This window comes from Cibotium barometz, chromosome 20 (assembly GCF_041138505.1).
Source record: "Cibotium barometz isolate CiBa-2024 chromosome 20, ASM4113850v1, whole genome shotgun sequence".
In the NCBI taxonomy this organism is placed as follows: domain Eukaryota; kingdom Viridiplantae; phylum Streptophyta; class Polypodiopsida; order Cyatheales; family Cibotiaceae; genus Cibotium; species Cibotium barometz.
Genome location: NC_141065.1, coordinates 28,496,993 through 28,522,982, shown reverse-complemented (window position 1 = coordinate 28,522,982; position 25,990 = coordinate 28,496,993). Strand labels below are relative to the sequence as shown.

The 25,990-nt window shown below is 45.6% G+C and overlaps 1 protein-coding gene across 1 annotated transcript in view; it reads left to right on the top strand.

Moving 5' to 3' along the window:
• Nucleotides 1–25,990, top strand: part of SAR1 (SUPPRESSOR OF AUXIN RESISTANCE1) — a 140,351-nt gene that overhangs the window by 14,343 nt on the left and 100,018 nt on the right. The window contains exons 6-15 of the mRNA XM_086814697.1: nucleotides 3,983–4,068; nucleotides 4,764–4,871; nucleotides 4,995–5,089; nucleotides 19,081–19,204; nucleotides 19,379–19,561; nucleotides 19,671–19,863; nucleotides 20,673–21,253; nucleotides 21,366–21,528; nucleotides 21,651–21,928; nucleotides 22,034–22,218. Coding sequence (XP_086670823.1) covers nucleotides 3,983–4,068; nucleotides 4,764–4,871; nucleotides 4,995–5,089; nucleotides 19,081–19,204; nucleotides 19,379–19,561; nucleotides 19,671–19,863; nucleotides 20,673–21,253; nucleotides 21,366–21,528; nucleotides 21,651–21,928; nucleotides 22,034–22,218 — 1,996 coding nt within the window. The remainder of the gene's footprint in view (nucleotides 1–3,982; nucleotides 4,069–4,763; nucleotides 4,872–4,994; nucleotides 5,090–19,080; nucleotides 19,205–19,378; nucleotides 19,562–19,670; nucleotides 19,864–20,672; nucleotides 21,254–21,365; nucleotides 21,529–21,650; nucleotides 21,929–22,033; nucleotides 22,219–25,990) is intronic.

Here is a 25,990-nt window from a genome sequence, read left to right as displayed (position 1 = left end):
TGTGAAACTAGAGCCATGTAATTTATCCCTGACTAGGAAAACTGGCATGAGAAACCATGATCCTAGATTTATCGTTGACATAGTATGAGGCAATCCCTCGAGGGAGGGTTTGTTAGGATCAAGGTATTGCTTGTGTGTAAACCACCTCCTAGAGAGTGGTAGTGTAAGTGTCTTGTTTGGATGTGAACCACCTCTTAGAGGGGCATCAAATAATATCTAGATATTTGTGTGTGCTTAACAGAAGCAGTGATGTCATTGGGCAACCTTTGTAACCTATAAAGGTGCATGTACTTCATTGAAAAAATCAATCAATAGTGACATCATTGAGTTGTGTACTTCTCTCTCTCTCTCTCTCTCTCTCTCTCTCTCTTTCCAAGAGCTTTGTTCTCTCTCTAACCTTCTCTCCTTCACTGTTCGCTATTTACACTCCATAGCCATGTATTTCTTCGACCCTCTATAGCTGTAGCTCTACCATGAAATTCAATATGCCTAATCTTTCAAGTTAATCTCATGTCCTCTTGATTAATCACTCTTGTTAAACACTTGTGATTAACTCCTAATTTCAACAATCGCTAGAGATCGTGTGACACAACTGTCGATAGGTGCTACCGCACTTGCTGATGCATTTACTCTTGCTCCTGAGATGAATAAGAGGTTTGCTTTGAAAGCAAGTGGGAGTAGAAGTTTGTGGCGATGGCACAGACCCAGTTTGTCTCTAGCCTTTTCCTATGTACCTAGGTTAGCATGTCTTGGGTTAGGGGCCCATAGTACCTTTTTAGCCAACTCCCATTGATGTATTCTTCAATCTCGACACTATCAAGGGTTTCAATTCTTATCGAGCCCTGTGGAGTGATCTTCGTGACTCTAAATGGTCTCATTTCTCGATATTTAAGCTTTTGTTTTTTGTTGGAACCAACCCCAAACATGAGTGCCAAATCTCTCTTCTTAAGTTCATTTTTCTTAAAATTCTAGTCAAACCATTTTTTTATGCTGAGCTTTTCTACCATCAACCCATGTGAGGCTATCAACAAAACACAAGCAAGCAAGCAAGTAGGGAGAGCTTGCAAATATTCTATTGCAAGGGGAATGATTGTGTATTGCTCAATGTCAAAATTACGTTATATACAAATGGCTAGAGTTTGGCCATAACTTAAAAATGGTCCATGGCCACTATTCCTAGCCTTAAGCAAGTATATACATGAAATCTAGGACTTCCCCATTTGGCATTAAGCACATGGTAAGGCCGCTTTATATATTTAAGCACTGTCTTACAAAAGATAGGCTTCCGTTACATACGGGTAAGATGGCTTATAGAAGGACGGGCGGGTGAAACCATGTGAACCGGAGTGGTTAACATGCCCCCCTTCCTAATGATGACCGCATCTTGGCATCACCAAGCTCGGGTGGTGAAGATGTGGCCGGTTCCGGAGAGGTGTGGATGGTCAAAGATGTAGTTTGTGAAGAAGTCTTGCGAGGTTTAGTGGTAGGCAAGATTCTAATCCACCTCTTTTGGAGCCCGTTCGAGATAGATTTTGGTTGGCCCTTGAGGTAGGAAGCTTGTCGAGGCTGCATGTGGTGTATTGTTGGTGTAGAAATGCTTCCAATGGAAAAAAATGCAACCTTCGTGGAGCGGCAATCGATGTTGGCGGTGGGTGGTCAGGTACTTCCTGGGCAAGGCTGGCTCAGGGGAAAAAAATTGAGGAGCTCACTGATGTTGGTGTAAAAAAAATCTGCTGTGGAAGATGAGAGGTCTCCTGCTTTGAATATCGGCTGTTTGGTGAAAGTGTTGTTTTTTTCCAATGTGGAGCTTCTATTTGTCTAATGCTGATCCAACTGATTTTGTTTTGGATGACTTTTTTACTGCTTTCTTGTTTTGCTTGTTTTCTTTTTCCCTTCTTGTTCTTCTTCCTCTGCTTTTTGGTCGTTTTCTCCTCTTTTTCTTTTGTTTTCTTTTTCCCTTCTTGTTCTTCTTCCTCTGCTTTTTGGTCGTTTTCTCCTCTTTTTCCTTTTTTTGTGCTCCTTCCTCTGCTTCTCTTTCTTCTTCTTCTTCTTCTTCTCCTCCTTTTTCTTCTTCTTCCTTTCCTGTTCTTCTTCTTTGTCTCCTCCACCTCCTCCTCCTTCTTTTCCTTTCTCTTTCCTCCCTTCTTTCTCTTCCCCTTATCCTTCTTCTTCTTCTTCTTCTTCTCCCTCTCCTCCTCCTCCTCCTCCTCCTCCTCCTCCTCTCTTCCTTCTTTCTCTTCTTCTTCTTCCTCTCCTCCTCCTTTTTCTTCTTCTTCTTCTTTCTTTCCTCTTCTTCTTCTTCTCCGTAGCCTCCTCCTCCTCCCTTGCTTATCTCTCTTCCCCTTCTCCTCCTTTTTCTTTTCCTCTTCTTCTTCTTCTCTCTCTCTTTCTCCTTCTCCTCCTCCTCCTCCTCCCTTTCTCTGCACCTTCTTGCTGTTGCTGCCGCACCTCTTTTGCTGCGTGGCTAGCTGGCGTTAAACATGTTGGTGAAGTGTCGCTTAGGCAGGTTGGCAAAGCGTGGCTGTGTGGGTGTGTGTGTTGCGTAGGTGTGAGTGAAGGGGCACAATGCAAGTTGGGGCCAACGAGGGCATGGACATGGTGTTGGACTTTGGAAGTGTGGGCAATAGCGGGATTTCCACCCTTAAATGTTGTTTGCCCTTATCTACCCTTGCCTGAAGAAACGAGGTTTCAGCCGAAATGTTTTGAGCCTGAAACGTGTTTCAGTCGAAATGTTTGTGGACCTTTTGAAACACATTTCCATGCCACTATGACACTGTTGGATTCGCAAAAGCCAGAGGTATAGTCATCCAAGGAGCTCTAAGCACCTCTCTTCAATCCTATATGGACGAGGATTAGTGTAGCATTTCTCTTGGCAGTGGATGTGGCAGAGGTACTATTGGAGGAAGATGAGATGACTGATGTAGCATTTACCTTGGCAGTGGATGTGATAGAGGTACTATTGGAGCCAGATGAGATGTTTGATGTAGAATTTCCTTTGGCAGCAGATGTGATAAGGGGTACTATTGGAGGCAGAGCCTGAGAGTGTGGAGTAGAGCTTATAGTTGGTGGGACAAAAGTGGAGCAAAGGTGCATCATGTGCCCCACTGCTCCACGTGTAGCAAAAGGGGATATCACGTGCATGCCTTCAGCAGGTTGCACATGGACATAGCCTACAGTGACAGCCTCCTAAAAGGCAGGGTTCGTGAGCACGTATGGCCAGCCTAGGCAGTGTTTTGGCTGTCCAAATCTGCACAGACGAGGCACCCATGGACCAGTCATGTGGTTAGATTTATGTACTTTATTGAGTTGTGGGTTTGTCCAATTGGATGACCAGCAATCAGACAGCTGATCAGCCATCAGGATGCATATAAATAGGCAGGTCAAGGGTCATTCATAGCATGAAAAAGACACTTTATTCAGTTGTGGGTTTTTCGAAATTGCCGACCACCAGCAATCAGCCATCAGGATGCATATAAATTAGACAGGTCAAGGGTCATCATAGCATGGGAAGACTTGGGTTTGTAGAGCCACATCTTCAGGCAGCAAACATGGCATCTCATTAGTAGTTTGTTGCTTTGATGAGCGTTTACCCCTTCCTCAAGTGGACTACAACTTAGTTTTAGGTTATGCATTGTAGTAAGGACATCATACAGATAGATCTGTGTTTGGATCCATGTCTTCATTATATATAATCATGTTTTGACAATATACAATAACTTAGGTCTATCTGTGAGTAGCTTTAATCAGCCTGTGATTGGCGTTAATCACAGTCTAGATTCGGCATTCATGCTACCAATAGCATGACAACAAGTTCTATCTTTGTGCTTATGGACTTTAGTTCAAGAATGATCTTGTATGCCAAGATGTTTGTTGATAATAACTAGGATCAAGCTCGTAACATGAGTACGGTGATAATTTGGTTCTTCTTCAGACTGGAACCTTGTCAACACTAGTATTTTAATCTAATTTGATGCTTGTGCAGGTTATACCCCAAAAATGATGTGGGTTCAAGAGCAGGGTTCAAGAAGCGGATCTCGGCAAATAGCTTTCCTCTTTCGGAGTTTAGGGGTGAGCTTGTCAAAAACTAATTATATTACACATTTCAAGTTCAGGATCACAGTTCATATCATTCGCACATGTTTGGTCAAGCAAATGTTTGCGAACATTGGAAAAACAGGAGAATGATACACGGGTTTCATACGTGAGGGTTTTTTTAATAAAATTTTTGGTCTCATGACGCATCTTTAATCATTGGATTTGCTTCTTGAGGCTTGAGCCTTTCAATCTTTGAAGTTTGAAGTTTGTGGTGTGAATTGTCTTTTGGTTTATGATGTGCAATGCGTGCAATCATCTATGTGAACTTTGAAGTTTAATGACTTTTCATCTTTTGTGTTTCAAGTATCAACTTTCAAAGTTTCAAGTTTTTTATTTGGCCAACCTCTAGGGCCAACCTCTAGGGCCAAGGGCCCAGGCTTGTACTTCCAAGTTTCAAGTTTTCAGCCTTAAAGTATCCACAGACTACTATCAAGTGTCAATTTTGAAATTGTCCAAGACTCCAATGCGAATGGCTAAGTGTTATTAAGTCCCACATAAATGGCCCCAAATTTAAGGCCACGTATGAAACTCCACCAGTGGCTGAATCATACCTTTTCATACCTATCATTCTCCTTGAAGAATGGCAGTATGAAACGTATGATATGAACTATGGACAGGCTCATGTTTTTAGTGCTCAAGTCTTCTTTTAATTTTTTTCCCTGTTGAAGGCAACTGTTGGGGACACAGTCCACATTTATGATTTGCAATTCGGTCAAATGGATGGAGCAATTGGTCAAGCTATTCTAAGTTTCCAGCTACAGGTTCCTTGCATCCAGGTGATATACGGCCTTTGTTGCTAGTGTACTCTTATTATAGTTCGTTTGTTGAAACTTGCTGCAATGCTGAAAGAGGTAGAACAAGGTTATAATTTCTTGATGGTGAATGTGCCGTGTGTGCAGGGAACTGTGTTGGATATGAAGTTGCTCTCAGACAGCTTTTGGAAGCTTGAAGAGGTCGATGGACAGTTCAATCTCATGTGCTATACTGCAAAGAGGTCAGAACTTTGAAGTGATATTAGCTTTTCGTTATAAGTTACTAGAATACATCGATCAAACTTTTAGTCCTAGATCTCTTTGTATGTTCCAGTCAAGCTGTCACATAGTGCACACTGAAGTCACGTATGTTACAAAGAATGTCTTACTTGGAAACTCATCATTTTGAGGATAATCTAGAAGGTTTCAGAAGCGTTTGTGAATCGAGATCCAATAAGGTTATGCTTCATTGAGATTCTGAATTTCAAAGAAGAAGGCCTTGTAAAAGAGGGAAAAGCAAGCATTGAATAATAGAAAAAGCAAGGTGTGCCTTTCCTCTTCCCCCTAGGTATATTTACAGGGGCTTGGCCCATCGAGCACTTCTAGCGCATCCTCATCATTGAGTACCTCGAGTGCCTTTAATCTATCGCCACCTTCATCATCGTTGAGAGGGTGCCATCCTGCTGCTGATCGTATTGTTGAACGACTGGATCTGTGCCATCTCCCACAGGCTATACAATGCTTGTACCTTCTGTTGTACCTGCATTTTCTGGCCATACAGATCAGCGCCATCTGTCCGTACACCTGTCTCTGCAGCACCCTCTTTTCCCTACTGCCGTGCAGAGCATTGCTGTCCACAGGCTGTGAGATCTTTGGGTCGTGAGTTGATTTCTTGAAGGTTGCCATTTTTACTCGCCTTCACCTCGAGACTTGAGGAGCGCGTCAGGAGCGTGGAGCAAGTCGGACACTATTGAATATGGGAGACCGACACCGTTTGTTCTTGGTATTTTTCATGAGGTCCGAGGAATGTTGGTATTTCGGAGTGTGTCTGTGTGTATCCATCGTGTACGTGTACCCCTGTTTATGTCTGTGTGAACATCCCTTATGTGTGTGTGTATCAATTATGTATGTGTGTGTATATCCATCATGTACATGTACGGGTTTATGTCTTTGTGTGAACATCCCTTATATGTGTGTGTACACTCACTTATGTGAGTAAGTGTGCATGAATAGGGGCTTATAGCCACTAGTGTGTGAACAGGGGGTTACAGCCACTAGTGTGTTTGTGTGTGTGTGTAAGCAGTGATGTCATGGTTTAGCTAAGTGTCATTGCTCCACAAGTAGAGTGTTGAGAAAGATAAGGCTTTCTAGCCTATAAAAGCATGTACTTGTTACAAGGTTTAATAATTAATCAACAAGATGATCAGAGTCGTGCAACATATTCTCTCTAGAGCTTTTATCTCTCTCTCTCTCCCTATCACTTTGCACACATGCACACAGTAGCCTATAAAAGCATGTACTTGTTAAAAGGTTTAATAATCAATCAACAAGATGATCAGAGTCATGCAACATATTCTCTCTAGAGCATGTACTTGTAAGGCAAAAGTGGCTGCAGGTGAGAAGGAAATGCATTCATGGGTTGAAATTGCCAGTGCCACAAAGAAACAAATTGAGGAAGTCAACCCATGGATTGAAGTAGTAAAAAAACAGAAGGATACACCAGAGGTGATGAATGCTACATTGGAAGAGGAAGCCAAGTGACGGGCACGTGCCTTACATGTACGTGTAGTTGGGTGGGAAGATAAGGGAAATCCCCAAGAGGATGCAAAAGCTCTTGCAACAAAAATTGGAGCCACTGATGTACCCATTACCGGAGCATGGCGAGTAGGCAGAGATGAAACCAGGGCGAAGATATTGATCATCAGGTTTGGTGACTTGGAGAAGAAGAAGGCCTTCCTCTCCAAAAGGATGGGCCTTAAGGGGGAAAAGATTTATACCTTAAACCAGGCACAGATAGCACACCGGAAGGAACACATGCTGCGTGTGCTTGAGGCAAGGAAAGAGGGGAAAGGGCGGTATACAGAGATGGCCGAGTCATCATTACGGAGACGAGGCCTGCTTGATGGTGCGTGGCCTATGAGACCTTGCGATTCACGGTGTGGAATTGCAACGGAGCCCTTAGAACACATGTAGGATACTTTGAGGATACTTTCAGACACAGTGATATTGCTATGTATACGGAGACCCATCAGTGCACTAACAAGAGGGTTATTGACGTCCGGGGTTATAGATGGGAATCAGTTTTCCGCCCTCAGCCACGCACAGTGGGAGGTACCAGAGGATCTGGAGGAGTGGCAATACTTTACAGGGAGGAGCTTTGTGACAAAATACATGTGGTACATAGAGATGCAGATGCGAGGTACATGTGGGTCCGAATATGCACAGAGGGGCTCCGCGAGCTATATGTGGCGGTATGCTACTTTTCCCCAGCCCACTCCAAGTTTGCACCATCAGGAGACATATTACTATTGGGAGACTTTAATGCACGTACAGGCATAGAGCAGACAGAGTTGTATGATACTCAAGAGGCTATGTACCAGAAATCACGGCAGAGGATGTAGGGTTGTAGAGATCAGCACAAGATGAGGGGGAGATTACAGATTATGGCAGGCATTTTCTCACACTCGGGACTGCACATGGGTTGGTCATATACAATGGCTTATCGAGATGGCAAGGATCAGATGCTCTCACACGCTGGAACTCTAAAAGGGGAGCGAGCACAGTGGACTACTTGATGGGATCTCCTTCATTGATACCTGATGTGCGGGGTTTCACGATTTCCAGTAGGCCCATTGGCATAGCAGTCGATCATGCATACCTGAGTTTCACACTAGTAGGTAGATCCCCGAGAGATGGGCCAAGCCGCCAACCACTCATCTACCTAGGTACCCGAGATATCAGTTTACACGTGAGATAGTTGGGGTTTATCGAGATGCAGTAACTGATGGCTTGTTCGCTTTAGACCCGCATAGCCCTCTGCACGAGATCACGAGAGGATTGGCAGGTGTACTACATGCATCCGCCTCATATGCATTTCCCTGCACTATTATCCCTTCCACCCACACCCGCAGCACTGCCCCACATAACAGTTGGTATGATGATGAGTGTCGTGAGACACGAGCACAGCTACAGCGTGAGATTGCCATTGGGTCTCACACGCATAGACAAGCTAGGATGATCTTTCGGTGCCTTGTGCGGAGGAAGACACGAGCCTATCTGGCTAAGCTAGAGGAGGAGATCTACCAACTCTTCCTAAGGAAGGACAGCAAGAGGGCATGGAAGATGTTTCAGGAGAGACAGCCAGGTACTCCGATTACTGCACCTGAGGCATGGCATACTTATGCTAGAGAGCTATATGATGCACCAGGACAGCCCCCCACCCCCCCTCCACCGGGAGCTAGACTGGCTAGCAGCACCTTTTTTACTATGCGGATGGTGCTAGATGCGATAGACAGGTTACAGAATGGAAAGGCACAGGATCATGATGGGCTAGTTGGAGAGCACTTCTCATATGCACGAGACACTTTGGCTCCGCTCATCGTACATGTGTTTAATCGTGCCATTTGTGAGGGTTTCCTGACAAGCTGGACAGAGCATATCATTGTACCACTCTTTAAGAGTGGGGACCCCATGGTACCAGGCAACTACAGAACGATCGTGATTGGTCATTACTTGGCCAAATTATATGGCTCTATATTGGAGTCGGAGCTGAGCCGATGGGCAGAGAGGCATGGTCATCGAGCACATGGACAGGCTGGCTTCAGGAGAGGATTTACTACCTTGGATCACATACTGACACTTAGGGCACTTATTGAAGAGGGCAAGGCACAGAAGAGAAGTATATACTGCTGCTTTGTGGTCTTCCGCAAAGCCTTTGATACCGCACCACATGCCAGGCTTATGCACAGATTGCATGACATTGAGGTACCCGAGGATATGTAGTGGGGGATATATGCTTTGTATGAGTCTCTGACAGGCAGAGTCCGAGCTCCAAGCGGACTATCTGATAGGGTGACCAACACGATAGGGGTGAAGCAGGGATGCCCGCTATCGCCTACCCTCTTTGGACTGTACATTGATGCGGTCTCTGATTATGTAGACAGATTGGGAGGCCCAGGGTCATGCCTGGCAGGGGTGTTGATACCCATCTTGTTATATGCTGATGATATTGTTCTAATCTCAGACTCTCCGGAGGGATTACAGAGACACGTGGATGCATTACAGGCTTTCTGTGCGGATAGAGATCTGACAGTGAACCATGGGAAAACCAAGGTTATGGTGTTTAACACCACACAGGCATGGGTGACGAGATCAGAGCCTCAGTTCACTTTCCGAGGGGAGCCGGTAGAGTATGTCAGGTCATATGTCTACTTGGGAGTTACTTTCACAGGACCGCGTTTCTCCCTGAAGGAGGCAGCAGCAGCTAGATTAGCTCGAGGGCATGCAGCCTTGGGGGCACTTGAGAGGCAGTGTGCACACGTACAGTTTTAGGAGCCACGCACCAAATTGTGGCTATTTGATACGCTTGTCACACCGACCTTCCTGTACGGAGCTCCAATTTGGGGGCCCAGTATACATCACAGATCTCAGAGAGGGACAGATGAGGGATGGAGGCAAATGGAGAGACCACTGATTATGATGATTGTCGCATGATTTGGAGCAAATCATCAGTACCACATGAGATTGTTCGGGCTGAGCTGGGTGTCCCACCAGTAGTAACCGAGGCCCTATTCCAGGCAGTTACCTTTTTACAACGGCTATGGGAGCTCCCTGAGCAGAGGTACTTCCGATTGGCATTGACCTCATCCATACAGTTGGCAGAGGATGGAGATACTCATTGTTGGTATGCTTAGATGAGATCATGGTTTGACCCACATGGTTTGCGGATAGAGGCACTACCATCCTTTCAGTACAGTCTGGATTGTCCATTTTTGGATCTCACCCACTTAGAGCAAAACCGCGTGATCAGGATGGATATCATCAGAGTGGACACAGAGAGGACATGGACTAGCCCCCTTGAGCCCTTGGGCATGAAAATGGCTCATTACAAGAGCCATTTTCTACACCTCTTACCGGATGATTTTATCACCTGCCCGATGTACATGGATGTACGCCTATCACATGGGATACGTTGTGCCATTGGAGAGATCTGGACCTCATCACACCAGTTGTGGATTGAGACAGGGCGATATGTGCATCAGCTCATGGATGACCGCATTTGTCAGCTATGCTACCAGGAGGTAGAGATAGAGGAACACTACATTTGCCGATGAATAGTCTATTGTGAGATCCGAGGGAGATATCACTGCCTCTTTCGAGAGGGTTTTGGGCCGTTACGCAGGGTCATGGAGTTTGAGGATCAGAGATGCCTGGGATTGTTTCTACTTGAGCTCAGGAGACACAGAGAGACCCTCTTAGGAGACAGGAGGCCGAGCCATGATGTACCTAGACAGAGGACCCTGACAGATTTCTTCGGCACCAGCACCAGCAACCCAGCCCACACACCTCCTGATATCCCTCCATTGGGCCATCAGGGCACCGACCACGCTCCCAGGGAGTCACCAATGATAGAGCAGTTATCTTATGTCGTGCTCGTCGGCCACACCCACCAGGATCCCGATCATGGCATCGTCACCATCGCCAGATCAGAGCTATTATTACTTGGCATCGGAGGCGCGTGTTGGAGCTATATATAGCTAGCCCTAACTCACTCTAGGTCTTGACTATATATATGTGACTTGTGACGAATATGATTCATTCTTGTGGAGCATATGTGGTGTCTCTTGTCTCGTCTCTCTTCCTCTTTCAACATGGTATCAGAGTGATTCTAAGCATAAGGGAAGCGTCTATGTCCTCTTTTTCAATTTATGATTATGATTTCATGTCTTACAAGATTGATCTTTGGTAACAGTTTTGTGTAGGGTTGATTGGTTCTTTGACTATATGTTGCCTACATGATTTTATAGCTCCACTTGTTGTAATTAGAATTGTTTCTTAATCGCGTCCTTAAAACCAAAACCAGGTGCTGGTGCATAGATGGTACAGTGTTGGTGAATCCTTTCAAAACGGTTTGTCAATCGGAGGTCTGAGTCAAAAGTTAGGACAGTTCAGGCAAACTGCATCTAAAACAATAAAACAGGTTCTTTCTGAGAGCAAACAGGTAGTTGTGTCTGAGTCGTAAGCAAGATTTGATCGTCAAAGCTTTTCGTGAAAGCTTCGGACGGATGCTTGCTCTACAAGCTACAATTAGATACAAAACTTGCCGTGCAAGTTGCGTCATAATGCGGTGCTTTTTCTTATTATTATTTTCGTCTTTTATGGACCTCTAAGTTTGTGAAACCGATCCCGTCAAGTAGGAGTAGACTCCGACACGGCACAAATACTGGCTCTTCCATGGCGTGACAATCCCATGGATAGAACACAGTCCAGGTCATACACGGGTGGCACCAGTCTAGCTCCCGTCCATGTTATGCAAAATACTGGCCCCTTCACATGAGACACCTGCCTGGCCTCAAGTGAACAAGACACAGATCTGGAGCTTTTTTTTTGGGCAGTAATTTCAATAGGCCTTCTTTCCATGAGGATGGCAAGAATCCAACATTGCAGCAGTGATTCACCATAAGCAAAATTGGCGATCTCAAAATGTCTTAGAACATCTGAAAGAACTCCACCGTCAAACCATCCCAACTTGGAGACTTCCATTTACTTAGGTCTTTCAAAGCATCATCCACTTCTATATCCATGAAGGGCTCATCCATATTGTTAGCCTCTTGGCATGTAATGATAGATCATAGGCATAACCCAACGTAAGAAAAGTTCTCGCGCATCAAGAGCCTCTCTTGAAAGGGGAGAGGAGCAACAAAAATGTGAGAAAAGTAATCATTGCAAGCGTCTGCAAGCTGTGTTTTGTGTGCATGTCCACGTACCATATGTTCTTTTGACTCTTGTAGTACATTGTTTTTGCCTGATGAAACCGGCCTTCAGAAATCTGACGGGCGGTGGAACAAACACTCGCACACAAAACACTTCATCACCCATGAGAACCTGGAAAAGGAAAACAAACAGGGGAGCTAGAATGCTCCTGCAAATAGTAGAAGGACACCGATTGGCCCCAAAACGCAGTGGCTCCCCTTGCGGTATTTCTTTACTTGATCAAATATGAGTACAAAGTACAACTTGTTGAATCCTTTACCAATAGGATCCCTTTTAGCTTTTCACCCAGGACTTTTCAAATAAGAACTCTCGCTATTACAGCAAAGCATTCCATAGATAAGGCACACTTGTACGACACCTCCCTGCTTGAAAAGGTATTCTCCATCGCTATCATGGATCCCACAACCCTTTACCAAACAGCAGTAGGGCTGTACTAAACCACATGTCCTTCCTACAGTTACAGCTTGTGTGTAACCTCGAGAAAACTAGAACTTGTTCACATGAATCCAAAGACATGCTTTCCACACGAAACCAAAGACCTGTATCTGATAAACCATAGACATGTATCCATAAACCATAGTCGTGTATCCTCGATACCAAAGTCCTGTTTCTTCTCGAAAGACCAAAGTCCTGTTTCCATGACAGATAAACCCACATATGCACCATCCAATCACGATGCCAAAAACCCATAGACCCGCTTCTATCATGCTGGTCTAAGCCTGTCCAGTCTGGCTATGGAGATGCCTCAGCGATGCGGTTTGCTCCATGATGCAACCCGCCTGGCTGTCACATGCAAGTAACCTGCTCCACGTCCACCAGTACTTGGCCAAATTTTACTGCTATGTGCCCATCCTCTGCACCGCCTTCCCACACTTGGCGTCTACCTAACTGCTCAACTGGCTGTCTGCCTAACTGATCGCTTGCTAGGCTTCCCACCTATCTGGTCGCTTGCCTGGCTGCCCACCTATCTGGTCGCTGGCAGCAATCCATGTGGTGCCTAGAGCTGTTCACAGCCCACCTGACAGCGCCCAGCAGCAACCAGCGAAAGCAGTAGCAGCATCACTCGGCAGCTGTAGCAGCAGTGCAGTATCAGCAGCGGCAGTATCAGCACTAGCAGCGGCAACAATAGCTGCTTCTGGCGGTGGCAGCAGCTCCTGGTGGCGGCGCTAGCAGTAGCTCCTGGCGGTGGCAACATCAGCAGCAGTCGCCTGGCTCTTGCGCAGCAGCACCACCCACCGCCTGTAGCCAAACGTGCAGCAGCACTTGGTATAATCCAGCCGGCGACTCCCACACGGCGATCTCCACACGGCCACCTTCATGCTCGCCACCCTTCAATTTATAAGGAAAATGATGCGCTTTTTCTCAAAAACGCCAAAAGCCAAGGTTAAAAGAAACGCATGCTTTTCAAAATAAAAATAATAATATTTTTTAGCATCAAAGGTTTAAACACCTTATAACTTTTAAAGTTCCTTTTTGTCCCCTTTCACACTTGGCTGGCCACCAACATGGGTTTCCTTTTCACATTCAACTGATGCCTGTCCACACTGTGCGTCCCGTGCCGGTGCCCGTGCCCACTTGCTTGTTGTCGAGAGGAAAAAACACAGGGTTGTAACACCTGAAAGCATGGAGACCTTTGAAAAATGCTTTTGATGAGCAGCCTTTATCAAGCAATGGCTTCTACCTTGCCCTAGTTTACCATTTATTAAGCTTACGTTCATCATCATGACGAAGACAAATTTCACCTTGTGTTAACAATTGTTGTTGCTCATCATTATTCAGCTCTTAAGAATGGTTGATTTCAGTGTACTCTTGTATTGCCAATTTTGCTTGTTCAATTTGTCTTTTGTGCTCTCCCATATACCACCTTCCATAGTCCTGCATCACAGCTTGCATTTGCCGTACAAAGCTGAATCAAGCAAAATCTATATCCTCTTGCATGTGCATGAGAAGAAGATGCACAGCTGTATGTACCAAATCAACAAAAAGAGCATGTGACAACTGTTATTAATCATGAGCAATCTTTTATGAGGTAAGGGACAATCATTGTCAGCCATGCCAAAGTACAAAGCAAGGCATACCGGCGAATAATGAGAAATGCGCAATGTATGATCAACACACATCTTACATGTGTATGCAACATATTGAGCAGCATTCAGAAGGTACCATCTATCCAAACGTGCCCAGTAATGAAAAACAACATTATGATGAAAAGTATAACTCTTTGACTATGGCATGAGCTGTGTCCACAAATCACATGCATCCAAAGAAGTCATTGTCTGCATCCAATCTTGCCTTTCAAAGGACATCATATGAGAGCGGTCAGAGGTGTCATCATGAAAGTTAGGTGAATTATTAAAATCCCTTGTGATGAAAGATTTCGAAATCCATGGGTACACACGTAAGGAGCGCCACATCTCAGCTCTATATGCTGAAGTTTGCGAAGCATAAACACTTGCAAATTCATAGAGTTCTCCTTGAATCATACATTGTACCACAAGCCAAGAGCCATTCGGATCATTGTGGGCTAATACACGCTGCAAATCATGCTTAACCATTATGAGGGTACTAGAAAAATTTCGAGATCTTGCATAGAAGATTTGATATCCAGAGAAGACTCCTTGTCTTCCAGCAAAACCATGTTGATTATGCTCTTGTAAACAAACCACATGAGGATGCATAGTATTTACATATGACCAAAGCAACCTCCATTTATTCACATCATAAAGGCCTTGTTTATTGTCTGTATAGACATATTTACAATGCGAGCGATGTAGAGGCTACACCTCAACTTGCATGGAAGCTTGACTGGTCGAGTCACCATGCAAAGGACGTTCTCAGTTTGAAAATCAGGCATATTTTTGTGCATGGAGTTCTTTGCATCATGTGCGTGCTAGGATACCAATCATGCCCCCAGAACGGCAAGCCCACTCATCCAGATAGAACCTATCAAGTTTGGATAGGTTGGGGCCGATGGTCCTCCTGTCAGACCTCGAGAAGCACAGACTCTTGGGGCTGTGTCCAAACTTTGGTAAATGCCAAGGGTCCTTCTCCCTAAGAGCTAGGATCAGCTCCTCCCAAGAAGAGTACTCCATGCCAGAAACTGTAGCCATGCCTCCTCTGAGTCTGTCCTCTTATGTGTTAAAGTCCCCACCCATACACCAAAAGTTAGCATGTGGAAGGGACTGACGAACTGTACTCGGAAGGTGGCTCTGTTTGCATTCGGCGCATATACATTTAAAAAGCCCACACAGTTCGCTCCAATCCTGATGGTCACCCACTGGACCGACCAGTGGCAATGATGCTTGAGCCTACTATTGCTCACTGATAGAAATACTTACTCCCCCTTACGTCCCGGAGGGGCCAAAGGAGGGAGACCAAAAAGTGTGGCTCTTGCCTGGTAGTATCTTCCCGCAACAGTGGGTACGTCCCTCTAAAAGATGGTGTTCCTGGATGAAGAGGATATCAATGGGTCCCCCAATTGGTGCTCTATGAAGCTTTCCTCTAGGGATTCGACGCCTTTGAAAGCACTGAGGCCTCCCCAAACCCTAAATGTTCCATCAGACAATCTGCATATCTAATCTTTGTGGGAAGCGGAACTATCGGAACTGCCATCCACTCGAAGAGTCTTGGGCGTGGGTTTCGACGAGGAGTAGTCACATTTGGTCTTGGGGCGAAGACGTGCGAGGTGGGCATGGATTTTGTCCTTCATGTGACGCCACTTTGTCTGAGCACGGGAATAAGCATAATCTGGGCTCCACCCATCACAGAGTAGGTATCTGTAGGAGGGGGGAAGGGGTACAACTACTCAGATATGAAGGAACACAAAAAGGAGCACCTCTAAGCTGGAGGACACCACCTCCCCATTTTATTCTCTACGGCTAGAGCCTCCCAATTCCATCTGAGCCAAGGGCCAAAGATGGGTAAGCACATCGGTGATGCGGTGATCATGTAAATGATGAGAGAGATCGAGCGCTTGCCCTTGGATGGTGGCAAACACCGACTCTGTATCCCATTCCATCCTCGGTGCTGCACTCATGGGGAAGGAGAAGATAATCGCGCCACTCTCTTGCGTGGAGGGCCTAGAGTGGTGAGACATTACACAAATCTGAATGGGAGCCACTGTCTCCTCGAACATACAAGTTTCTTCGACGGGGAGCGATGGTGTTACGACCTTGTGTTTTTCCCTCTGGACAACATGCAGGTGGGCACGGGCATGGGCACGGGATGGACAGTGTGGTCAGGCATCAGTTAATATGAAAAGGAAAACTCATAAGTGTGGCCAACCCAAGTGTGAAAGGGGACAAAAGAAATTTTTAAGTTTATAAGGTTTAATAACTTTTGATGCTTAAAATATTACTATTATATTTTTGAAAAGCATACGTTTTTTTAAACCTTTGCTTTTGGCGTTTTTGAGAAAAAAACGCATCTCCTCTTTAAAATGAGAAGGGTGGCGAGCTGAAGAGGAAGGTCGCTGTGTGGGGGTGGCTGGATGGTTTATACCAGGTGCTGTTGTTGCTAGGCTCTGCTATGCATGGGGTGCTGGTGCTGCAGCCGGGTGTTGCTGCCGCCAGGTGTTACTGCTGCTACGTATGGACGACAGCCGGGGAGCAATGGGCAGTATAGGGCAGCCAAGCAGGCAACCAGACAGGCAACCAGCAATGGGCAGCCAGCCAGGCGTCAGGCAGGAGTTTCTTTGCAGCCAGTCGGGCAGCCAAACGGGTGTCAGATGGGAGGCCCTCTACGCCAGGTGGTTGCATGTGAGGAAGCAACCAGCGCGGGTCTCTCTCTCTCTCTTAAAGAAGGTTAGCTGAAGGAGGCACCGAGGTGCTAACAGCCAAGGGGTCTCTCTCTCTCTCTCTCTCTCTCTCTCTCTTCGCAAGTAGGTTTTATTTTTTGAGATTGGGATGCAGAGGATCAAGTTAAGAAGCACAGGATGATGTTCTTGGAAGAGATGTGTGTTGCTCTTCGTCTTGGACTTAGGTGTATTCAGGGACGGCTTAACACATCCTCTATCTTATGTGTGTGATTGGATGGTGCAAATGTGGGTTTATCTGTCATGGAAACAGGACATTGGTCTTTCGAGAAGAAGCAAGACTTTGGTATCGAGGAAACAAGCCTATGGTTATGGGATACAGGTCTATGGTTTATCAGATATAGGTCTTTGGTTTCGTGTGGAAAGCATGTCTTTGGATTCATGTGAACAGGTTCTAGTTATCTCGAGGTTACATGCAGGCTGTGACTATAGGAAGGACATATGGTTTGGTACAGCCCTACTGTTGTTTGGGAAAGGGTTCGTGGGATCCATGGTTGAGATGGAGAAAACCTTTTCAAGCAGGGAGGTGTCGTACGGGTGTGCCTTCTCTATAGAATGCTTTGCTATACTAAGCGAGAGTTTTTATTGGGAAAGTCTTGGGTCAAAAGCTAAAAGGAATCCTATTGATAAAGGATTCGACAAGTTGTACTTTGTACTCATTTTTGTTCAAATAAAGAAATACTGCAAGGGGCGCCACTATGTTTTGGGACCAATCGGTGTCTTTGTACTATTTGCAAGAGCACTCTAGCTCCCCCTGTTTGTTTCCTTTTCCAGGTCCCCATGGGTGATGAAGTGTTTTGTGTGTGAGTGTTTGTTTCACCGCCGGTCAGATTTTTGAAGGCCGGTTTCAGATGGTCATCTCTATCGGTTCCGAGAAACAATGAATTAGGCGGTGGACTGAACTCGCTGCCTACCTCTGCTTTGGGTCACGTGCAGCCAGAGGGCGTTGGGAATGCTTTGGAGAGGCGGAAAGGGGGGGGGGGGGGGGGGAGGCCAGAGTACTCCACTCTTTGCAAAATAGGGGCTCCCTAGAGGCAAGGAAGAGATATGGCATGAGACACTGTCTCCGAAGAGGCTATGCAGATACGAAGGGATGGAATCCCGGTCACCCGAGCAAGAACCGAAGCGGCGGTGGAGGGGGATTCCATCACTCTCCCGATAGCACCACCTATCGGGAGGAGAGAAAGGTACTCCTTCGCTCGCTTTGTGCTTCTTGAATAAGTAATTGGCTGCGGGCAGAGAAGTGGGGGGACGACACACCCCTTACTCAAGAGGCTGAAAATCCCATTTGGATCATAATGCCCTCCAAGAAAGCTTAATCAACCTGGTCATAGGCTGCCTTGAAGTCCAGCGGAAAAACTTTTAATTCCTATTGGCATATCTGTGCTGCTGTTGTCGCCTCCAAGGAGTATCCTGGATGATGCTACCATGGATCATGTTGGGGAGGAAAGGTTGAAGGCGACAGCTGATCGCTTTGGCGAGGATTTCATATGTGGTTTCAAGTAGGATGACAGGGCACCATTGCTTGATCACTAGCCAATCCTCCCCCCCCCCTCCCCCCCCCCCCCCCCCAAAAAAAAGAGATCAAGTGTATAAAGCTTTCTGCAAAGTGCGTTGGAAGGATATCTGTGGCCATAACCTTGTGAAGGCTGCCCCAAGGCCGCTGCCCCAAGGCCGGTCTTCAAGAGCTCCCAGTGCTGGAGGATAGAGAGTGGGAGGTCATCGTTGCCCACTTTTGAAAACAGTGTTGTGAAGAGCTTAATTGAGGACTTTTCAATATTGAAAAGAAGCTTTTGTTCTCGGTGCCAGAGCAAGACAACAATAAGCTTGGGCAAGAAATAAGCATTAGACAAAGAAGGCAAACACTCGTGGCCGCCTTTGATTCACTGTCCGCTGCCTGCTGTGGTGGATTCTTGGGGCTATATTTAAACATTCTTTTGGGTGTGGGTGGTGTTGTAAAAGAGTGGTTATGTGCAGCATTTAAAAGGACAGGTAAAAGGGCTATTTGGGATAGTTTATATTTTTTTTTTCTCTATGCACGCATGTGTGAAGTCTGAAGAAAAATGAATGGGAGGGATTTGAAAAGCAGAGCGGCAGATGATTTTTATTGTCATCATTGCCTGACATCACCCACTACTTCATGCTCAATTTCTTCGACCAAGGCTTATCTTTCACATCAGTTGAGTCAAATCAGTACCTATGAACAAGCCATTTCTGTGAGGTGCCCTTTGAACTTGGAATGGGCTATTAGCTTGTCATTGCATTCTTAGTTTCAAGTAACACTTATTTGCTTTCTATTTTTTTGAATAGCAACCAGAATTTGCCAGTCCTGGGTTGATAAGAGAATCTTGGAATTATAGTATCAGTGCCTAACTCGTTATTTCGAATCCGGATATTTTTCTTTTCTGAACAAGGATTATGTGGTAGGGAGGAGCTGCTGGAACACTGTGAACTTTTAGAAGCTGAGTTGGAGGATCAGCTTTTTCAAAAGCCCAGTGATAATTGGGAGGATCTCATTCTTTTCCGACAGAGCACCACTGCCAGCGTGAAGGCAATCTCTTTCCTAATTTTTCTTGGTTCTGTGTTTGTCAAAACCCAGCATGTAAAAAGATCCTCTTGTCTTTCTTAACAAGGCTGTATGCTAGATCTTATCCTGCTTACTTTAAGCTTAACTTCCTTTTTTTTGGGGGGTTGGGGGGGGGGTGGGGTTGTTTCGATGTCTCAGACTGAGCTGCAGCTTCCACTTTCAGAACTGTTTCTTTCAAGAATCTTGCAACCTGGGGTCTTCCAACAACACCTTCTACATAAAGTGTTGGAAAAACATAAAAGGAGAATTTCTGAGCCACATTTTCTGATGTTCACAAGGGATGGAGTTCGGAAGGAGATTTTAGCAGCCGTAGAGGGAGAAGTAAGCCTTCTGACCTGTTGGCTTACTTGGAACTCTGGTATTGGTTTGAGCTTTATTGATTTCAACAAGATTAAGGTGGTCTGCTTCTTATACTTCGGTGGCTTTTCAGAACATCAGGGATGACAAGCTGGATTACCTCATGGAGTGGAAGGCGTTTTGTAGTGATTATTTTATATCATGGAAACAAAGCAACAGACCATATGGTCTGATGCTTGACTGCTATACAGGAAGCATAGGCCTGATCAGGCAGCAGTGTTTATCTATCAAACGGTCTCTAAGCGACTTTGAGAAGCTTTATCTAGGTGAGATTATACTCTGAGGTGTCATAGTGTTAATGTACATGCCCTAGCTTCATTCTTTAACTAGCTTCCACTGATACACAGTAAAAACATTCTTGCTTCCTTGAAGAGAACATACTTGAATAATGAAGTGCTACAGCGGTCCTATTCAAGGCTTTCAAAAATTCCCATGCATTGTCCTTGTAATATAAATTTGGTCTTCTTCACTACCAATGTTTGTTTTTTTTTTGCCACTCTACCAGTTGTAAACAACCTTCCATGATCCAAGTATCATTCTTTTAAAGCCAACGGAACACTTCTCTCAAAAAAAGTTTTGGTCTTTTCTTCCTGTTGGCTTCGGTCCATGGATCATGATAAAGTGGGCCCTGGCTGGAATGATGTTATCAAGAGTCCAATAGTCTTTTCTGGTCCATGGTACTCGTGTGCCTCTAGGTCTTCGTGATAAGGCAAGGCAGCAAAAGCATCCCTTCTAGAATGACGTAGTAAAGAAGCATTCTCCTCTGCAGAAAACTTGCTATGGAAGATGCTAGACCCCTCAGAAATCCATTTGCTTCTTAAGATTTTCTGGCTGGTCAGATGAAACGTTTTCAGACCAAGACAGCTGTAACCTTGCTTTCATGCTGAGTCTTAGATCAATCAAGAAAGAGCATGTCCAAGATGCTCATATCCTGGTCAAATCCAGTCTTTTCTGAATGCTGTGCTTTATGTACCGATGCTTCCGGCAGATTATATTTGTTATCTTGTCACCATAAAAATCTTCATGCCAGCTTCAGTTGGGATTTTAAGAATTCTGAATTTGATTGTTCTCACAGATAGAGGTAGCACAAAACCTCTCTGGTCAACACTAAGATTTGACTCAGGGAATGGCAGTGAAAGGGATTTTTTGGGCTCGCTTTTCAAGTGTACATCAACCATTTCAAGACAGTTGGGAAGGTTACCTGTTTCCGCTTTTGGCCAAGCTTTATTGGGAAATAAACACGTCTCAGTGTCTCACGTCTCTTCGATTTTTTTGCACTTGTTGGATGTGGGATATGACCATTCTATCTTTACCATGGGGACTTCTCATTTTGGAGTGGACGCTGGGAGGAGAAAGAAGCTTGATTATTGCCAGAGACACAGGAAGTTTGAATTACAAATGATTCTTGATCTGCAGCATCTAAGAGACTCAGTTGGTAGCTGGAATAAAGTTTTGGACCACATGGAGAAGTATGTTAGTCAACTCATGCAGGATACCAGGATTTCCATCTCAAGAGAAGCTTTTGATGGATCGGAGTATGGAATCATCAGCAAAAGGTTGGTTCTGAAATCAACAGCTCAGCTCTCATGGACACACTTTGAAGCTGCCAGAGATCTCCTGTTGTTACTGGGCTACATTATGAAATCCAAAGGGCAGGTTTGTCTCTTGTATTTCTGGCATCATCATTTGATCCCTGGGGAAGCCCCCGTAGGAGGGGGGTTTACTCTCTATTAGTCTTAGGCAACATTTGTAATTTTTTTTTTGCTAGGTGGGTATCAGCACCAAAGAGGTTTCAAAGATTCAGCTGGAGCTTATCGTGCAAGTCAAAAAGATACTTTTGCTCAGTCTTCTTGTGCACTGGCTGAGCATCAGCTTTGCAGAATTAGCCCCTCCTGAGGACTTCAGTTTACACCTTTCAACCTTGCAGCTAGGTAAGGCTGGAGGGAAAAGGATTCCTCTCAGTGCATCAGCCAAAGACCTTTGAAGATTGTGCTCTTATCTAAGATGTAAGAGATGAAGGCATATGAATAAAGGTTGCTTTGGTTCTTGACAGATTGTGTGGCTGCTGAGAAGCCCAACAACCGACACCTTGGAGCTGGAGAGAGGACTTTATCAGAGATACTGCTGTCTGCATGTTCAGAGAGTCTGTTGAAAGGGCTGTTTTTGAAATCGAAAGGGCTAATAACCTCTGATGGACTTCTGTTCACTACAAAGGCTTTCACCTCCTGGCTCATGTGGGGGGAGAGTAGCAATCTTGGGCAATCACTCTCCAGCCGTTCTGTTGCTTTGGCTGCAACACTGCTACAGCATGGACAGTATACAGCCTTGCAGGTACATAGGTCACTATACACTCGTGCAAGAAAGCCGTAACCTGAAGCTTTTGTTATTTTAAGTGGTTTATCCTTTACCTAGTAACTGTTCATGTTTAATGGTCAGGATTTCTTACGCATTGTGGATGATATATGCAATGAGGTAGAAGTGCTTGGATTGCAAAGCTTGAGGGGAGACTGGTGTGCCCGCCTCCATCTCATGGGCTGTGGTTTACTAGGACAGACTCGAAGCAATCTTAAAGAGTCTGCAAATGAAAACAGAGTGGAGAAAGCTGTGCACTGCTTTTTTAGGTTGGTTATCTTGTGCATGCCCATGTGAGAGGTTGTAGGCTTGTGCATATGATTTTAAAGATCTCTTTCTTTCACCCATGCATGTGATAAGTTCTTTAATGCATTTAAAACAAGCCTACAGGCTTGCACATTAGTCTGTAAACATTTCCTGTCTTTGCTGGCTCCCTCCGCCTCCCTTATCCCACCCACCCTTGCTCAGGCCCCCAAGGCAGCAACATAATTTTCTGTTTTTTCTTTTCTTTTTCTTTTTCTCTTTCTCTCTGCTGTCTCTCTCTCTCTCACCCCCAAGGCATCAAGGCAGCCCCTATTGCCTCCAAGGGGATTCTCTTTGAGGTGCAGAAAGTGAAAGGCCTCCCCCTCTCAACTTCGTGCATCATGCAGACGAAGGATACACAGGATCATGACTCGGTCCAACAAATGGGACGGATTACAGGGAGATCTAAAGAAAGTGATGGACAAGCTGGATGCCTAAGCAAACACGAGTTCAGAACCCAACAGCCGGGGAACTCTAACCAGAGATGTGCTAAAGGCCATCAAGGACATCTTGGTGTTCCAGGATGACCAATGGGAAAAAGAGACAGTTGAGCTCCAAGAGGAGATGGCAAAGATGAGGGAACAACATGGGAAGCAGGTGGAAACCCTTCTGCGAGAGATTTCAGCTCTCAGACAAGCCTCGCAAGAGCATAAAGAAGAGGCCCAGAAACTCATGGAAGCAATTCAGGATCTTAAAAAGGAAGAGGGGGACTGTCTCTACTTTCAGAGGTTGAAGACCTCAGAACCCGACTCCACGAAGGCCTTGTGAACAAGGAAGGAACTCGAGAAGGGTGGGCAGAAGGCCCTCAATGTGAGGATCACAGGGCTGAAGGTAGAAGGCTCACCGATGGAGGATGGTGAAGCCTTATGCAATACTGGGTGCGCCCCCCCCCCCCCCCCCCCCCCCCCGCCCCGCTCCCCCCCCCCTCTTCATGGAAGCCTGGCGCATGGGGGAGGACCCTACAAAGGAGATGCCTTCTGCTTGTCACGCCCTCTAAATGTGTCCTCAACAAACCTACATCTATCCGCAGAGCTCCATTGCAGTTCCAAACCGCAATCTCTAGTGTGGGCCCAATACTGGGTCATGGGTGACCCCCCCCTTCATGGAAGCATGATACATGGGGAAGGACCCTACAAAGGCCCTCTTTTACAGAGATGGGTGGGTGATTATCATGGAGTGGTGCTCTACATGATGGTGCGCGACCTACGGGACCACACTAGAGATTGCGGTCTGGAACTGCAATGGAGCTCTGCTGATAGATGTAGGTTTGTTTGAGGACACATTTAGAAAGCGTGACACGATCCTTTATACAGATACACACCAGTGCCAAAGGAGTCGGCTACCTGAGGTGAGGGGATATAGATGAGAGTCCATCCACCGTCCACAGTCTCGTACAGTAGGAGACACTATAGGCTCGGGAGGAGTGGCCATACTCTACAGGGAGGAGCTACAGCATGTGATACAGGTGATTAGACGGGATGCGGATGCACAATTCATATGGGTTAGGATCAATTCATAGAGAGCCCGTGACATCTACCTTGTGGTGTGCTACTTTGCACCATCTACATCCAAATATGCCACTAGTGGGAAGTCCCCATACCTCCCACTATATGATGATATTATGAGATTCTCAAAACTAGGGGATATCCTCCTTGCTGGAGATTTCAATGCCCCTATTGCCAGTGCCCATGCACCCCTCTTCGAGATACATGATCCCATATATCAGGAGATAGACATTGTGGTCACGGATTTGGAGTGGACATGACAGGACATGGTGACCTGCACAGACTACGGGGAGTACTCTCTCGTGCTTGGTGGGGCTCATGGACTAGTCATTTACAATGGCCTAGCCCAGTGGCCTGGTTCTAGCCCCTTCACCTGCTACCCCTTTACAGGCTAGGTGGCCTGGTTCCCAGCTCCTTCACTTGCTACCCCTTCACACATCGAGCCAGTACAGTGGAATACTTGATGGGATCTCTCTCCTTGATACCGCTCATTTCATACTTCACCATCTTGCCCTGCCCCATTGGTGTGGCAGGTGATCATGCCTACTTGGCCTTCTCCCTCACATGCACGTACACCACTCATCCACCTACCTTACCACGCCATCACCACCTGAGATACCACTTCACTAGGGAGACCTCCTCAGTCTACTTGTCACCATTTGGCCACCCAATTGGTCCACTCGTGCTTTCTCATTATGTATGTACATTGGACTAGCGCCCATGGCAGTTGCAAATGCCGGGGATTGATGCCACTCATGTGATACTATGGATTTGGCTTTCTGCGGGTACTTATGCCTGAGTGTACATGCCCAGAAATGCCTGGAGGATTGGGTCTGGTACCTCCTGTACTTACCTGGAACACGTCTATTTTGGTATAGGCTCATGAACGGGGATTGTCCATACCAATGCTACATTGCATAGTATCTTTATGTGCTTGCTTCCAATTGAATTTGCATGCTGTTTTCATGCTTTCTTGACCAATGTGTAGTTCTGGGTAAGGGGACGCCTGACCGTGAACCGTGCATGTGAAACTCTCCGTTGACGTGGTTATGTGGCATGTGACAGGTGGTAAGTATTGGTCATAAACTTAGCCTTATGATTTAGCATTAATTTATAATTGAGTGTTTACACACTTTGGGGGACCAAAACTTATAAATTATGACCAGTCCTGTGTTTGCACACACTAATGTCTCGAGGCGGACAAAAGTCAATGCTCACCGCACGGAGCTTATTCCCTTTGTACAAAGGGAGCAACGAGTCATGTGTCCATCCCAGCTTGCACCACAAGTCACTTGTCCACTCTACTTGACACCTATGGACCATGGTGGACATCTCATCATCTCTCTTCCCTCTCTCTCTAGAAGTTGGCACCCCCCTTCTTGAGGCCTTTTGGTTGTATTTTCTGCACTTTCTCCTTTCCAACTCCATATCCAAGCTTTCTAGTGTATTTTCCAAGCTTCCAAGAGTTTTTCCAGGTGGTGTTTACTCTCCGACACTCTCTCAATGACTGAAATTCAGTAAAATAACTCTTTTGTTTGCTGTAATTTCTGGTCGTTTTATTGAAAACGTTGATTTCAGCCTTCCTTTCTTAAGTTGAACCATAGGGCAAGCTTTTCCAAGGTTCCCTTCATCCTCTTGAAGACTAGAATCGCGACAGATTGAAGATTTCAACACTCTAAGAGCTTCCATCGCGAAGACTTCCGCTGTCATCGACTTTACTTGCAATTGGTAATCTTTGATGTTTAAATATGGAAGCAAGTAGTAGGAGGGAGCTGTAGGACTCCATGTTCACATACCCTGTGTAGTGTTTTCTTGTGCTACGTGCTCTCTTACAGATTGTTACTACCATGTGTTGGTGGAACAATAGAGAGTAGATGGTAGGGAACATGGGCACTTGACAGGGTATTGTGAGTTGCAAGTCTACATCGACAACCACATTGTTTGCAGTATTGTATTCATATGCATTGCTATCTGGTCAGAAATGCCCATGAAACTATGTACTTGATTCTCCCAAGATTAATATGCTTTATTTGAGGGAGGGGCTGGTTGTTCCGGCTCATTGTGCGTCTCTTGTCAATTCAGCAAATTACTTCTTGTATTGAGCATGTTGTCCTTTAAATCTTGGCGTATTTAAATGTATTGATTAGCATTGTGTCCAACTAAGTTACATTGGTATCAGAGCATACGGTTCTCTTTCGCTTCTTTTCTGAAAGACGATCACTGTGAACACTAG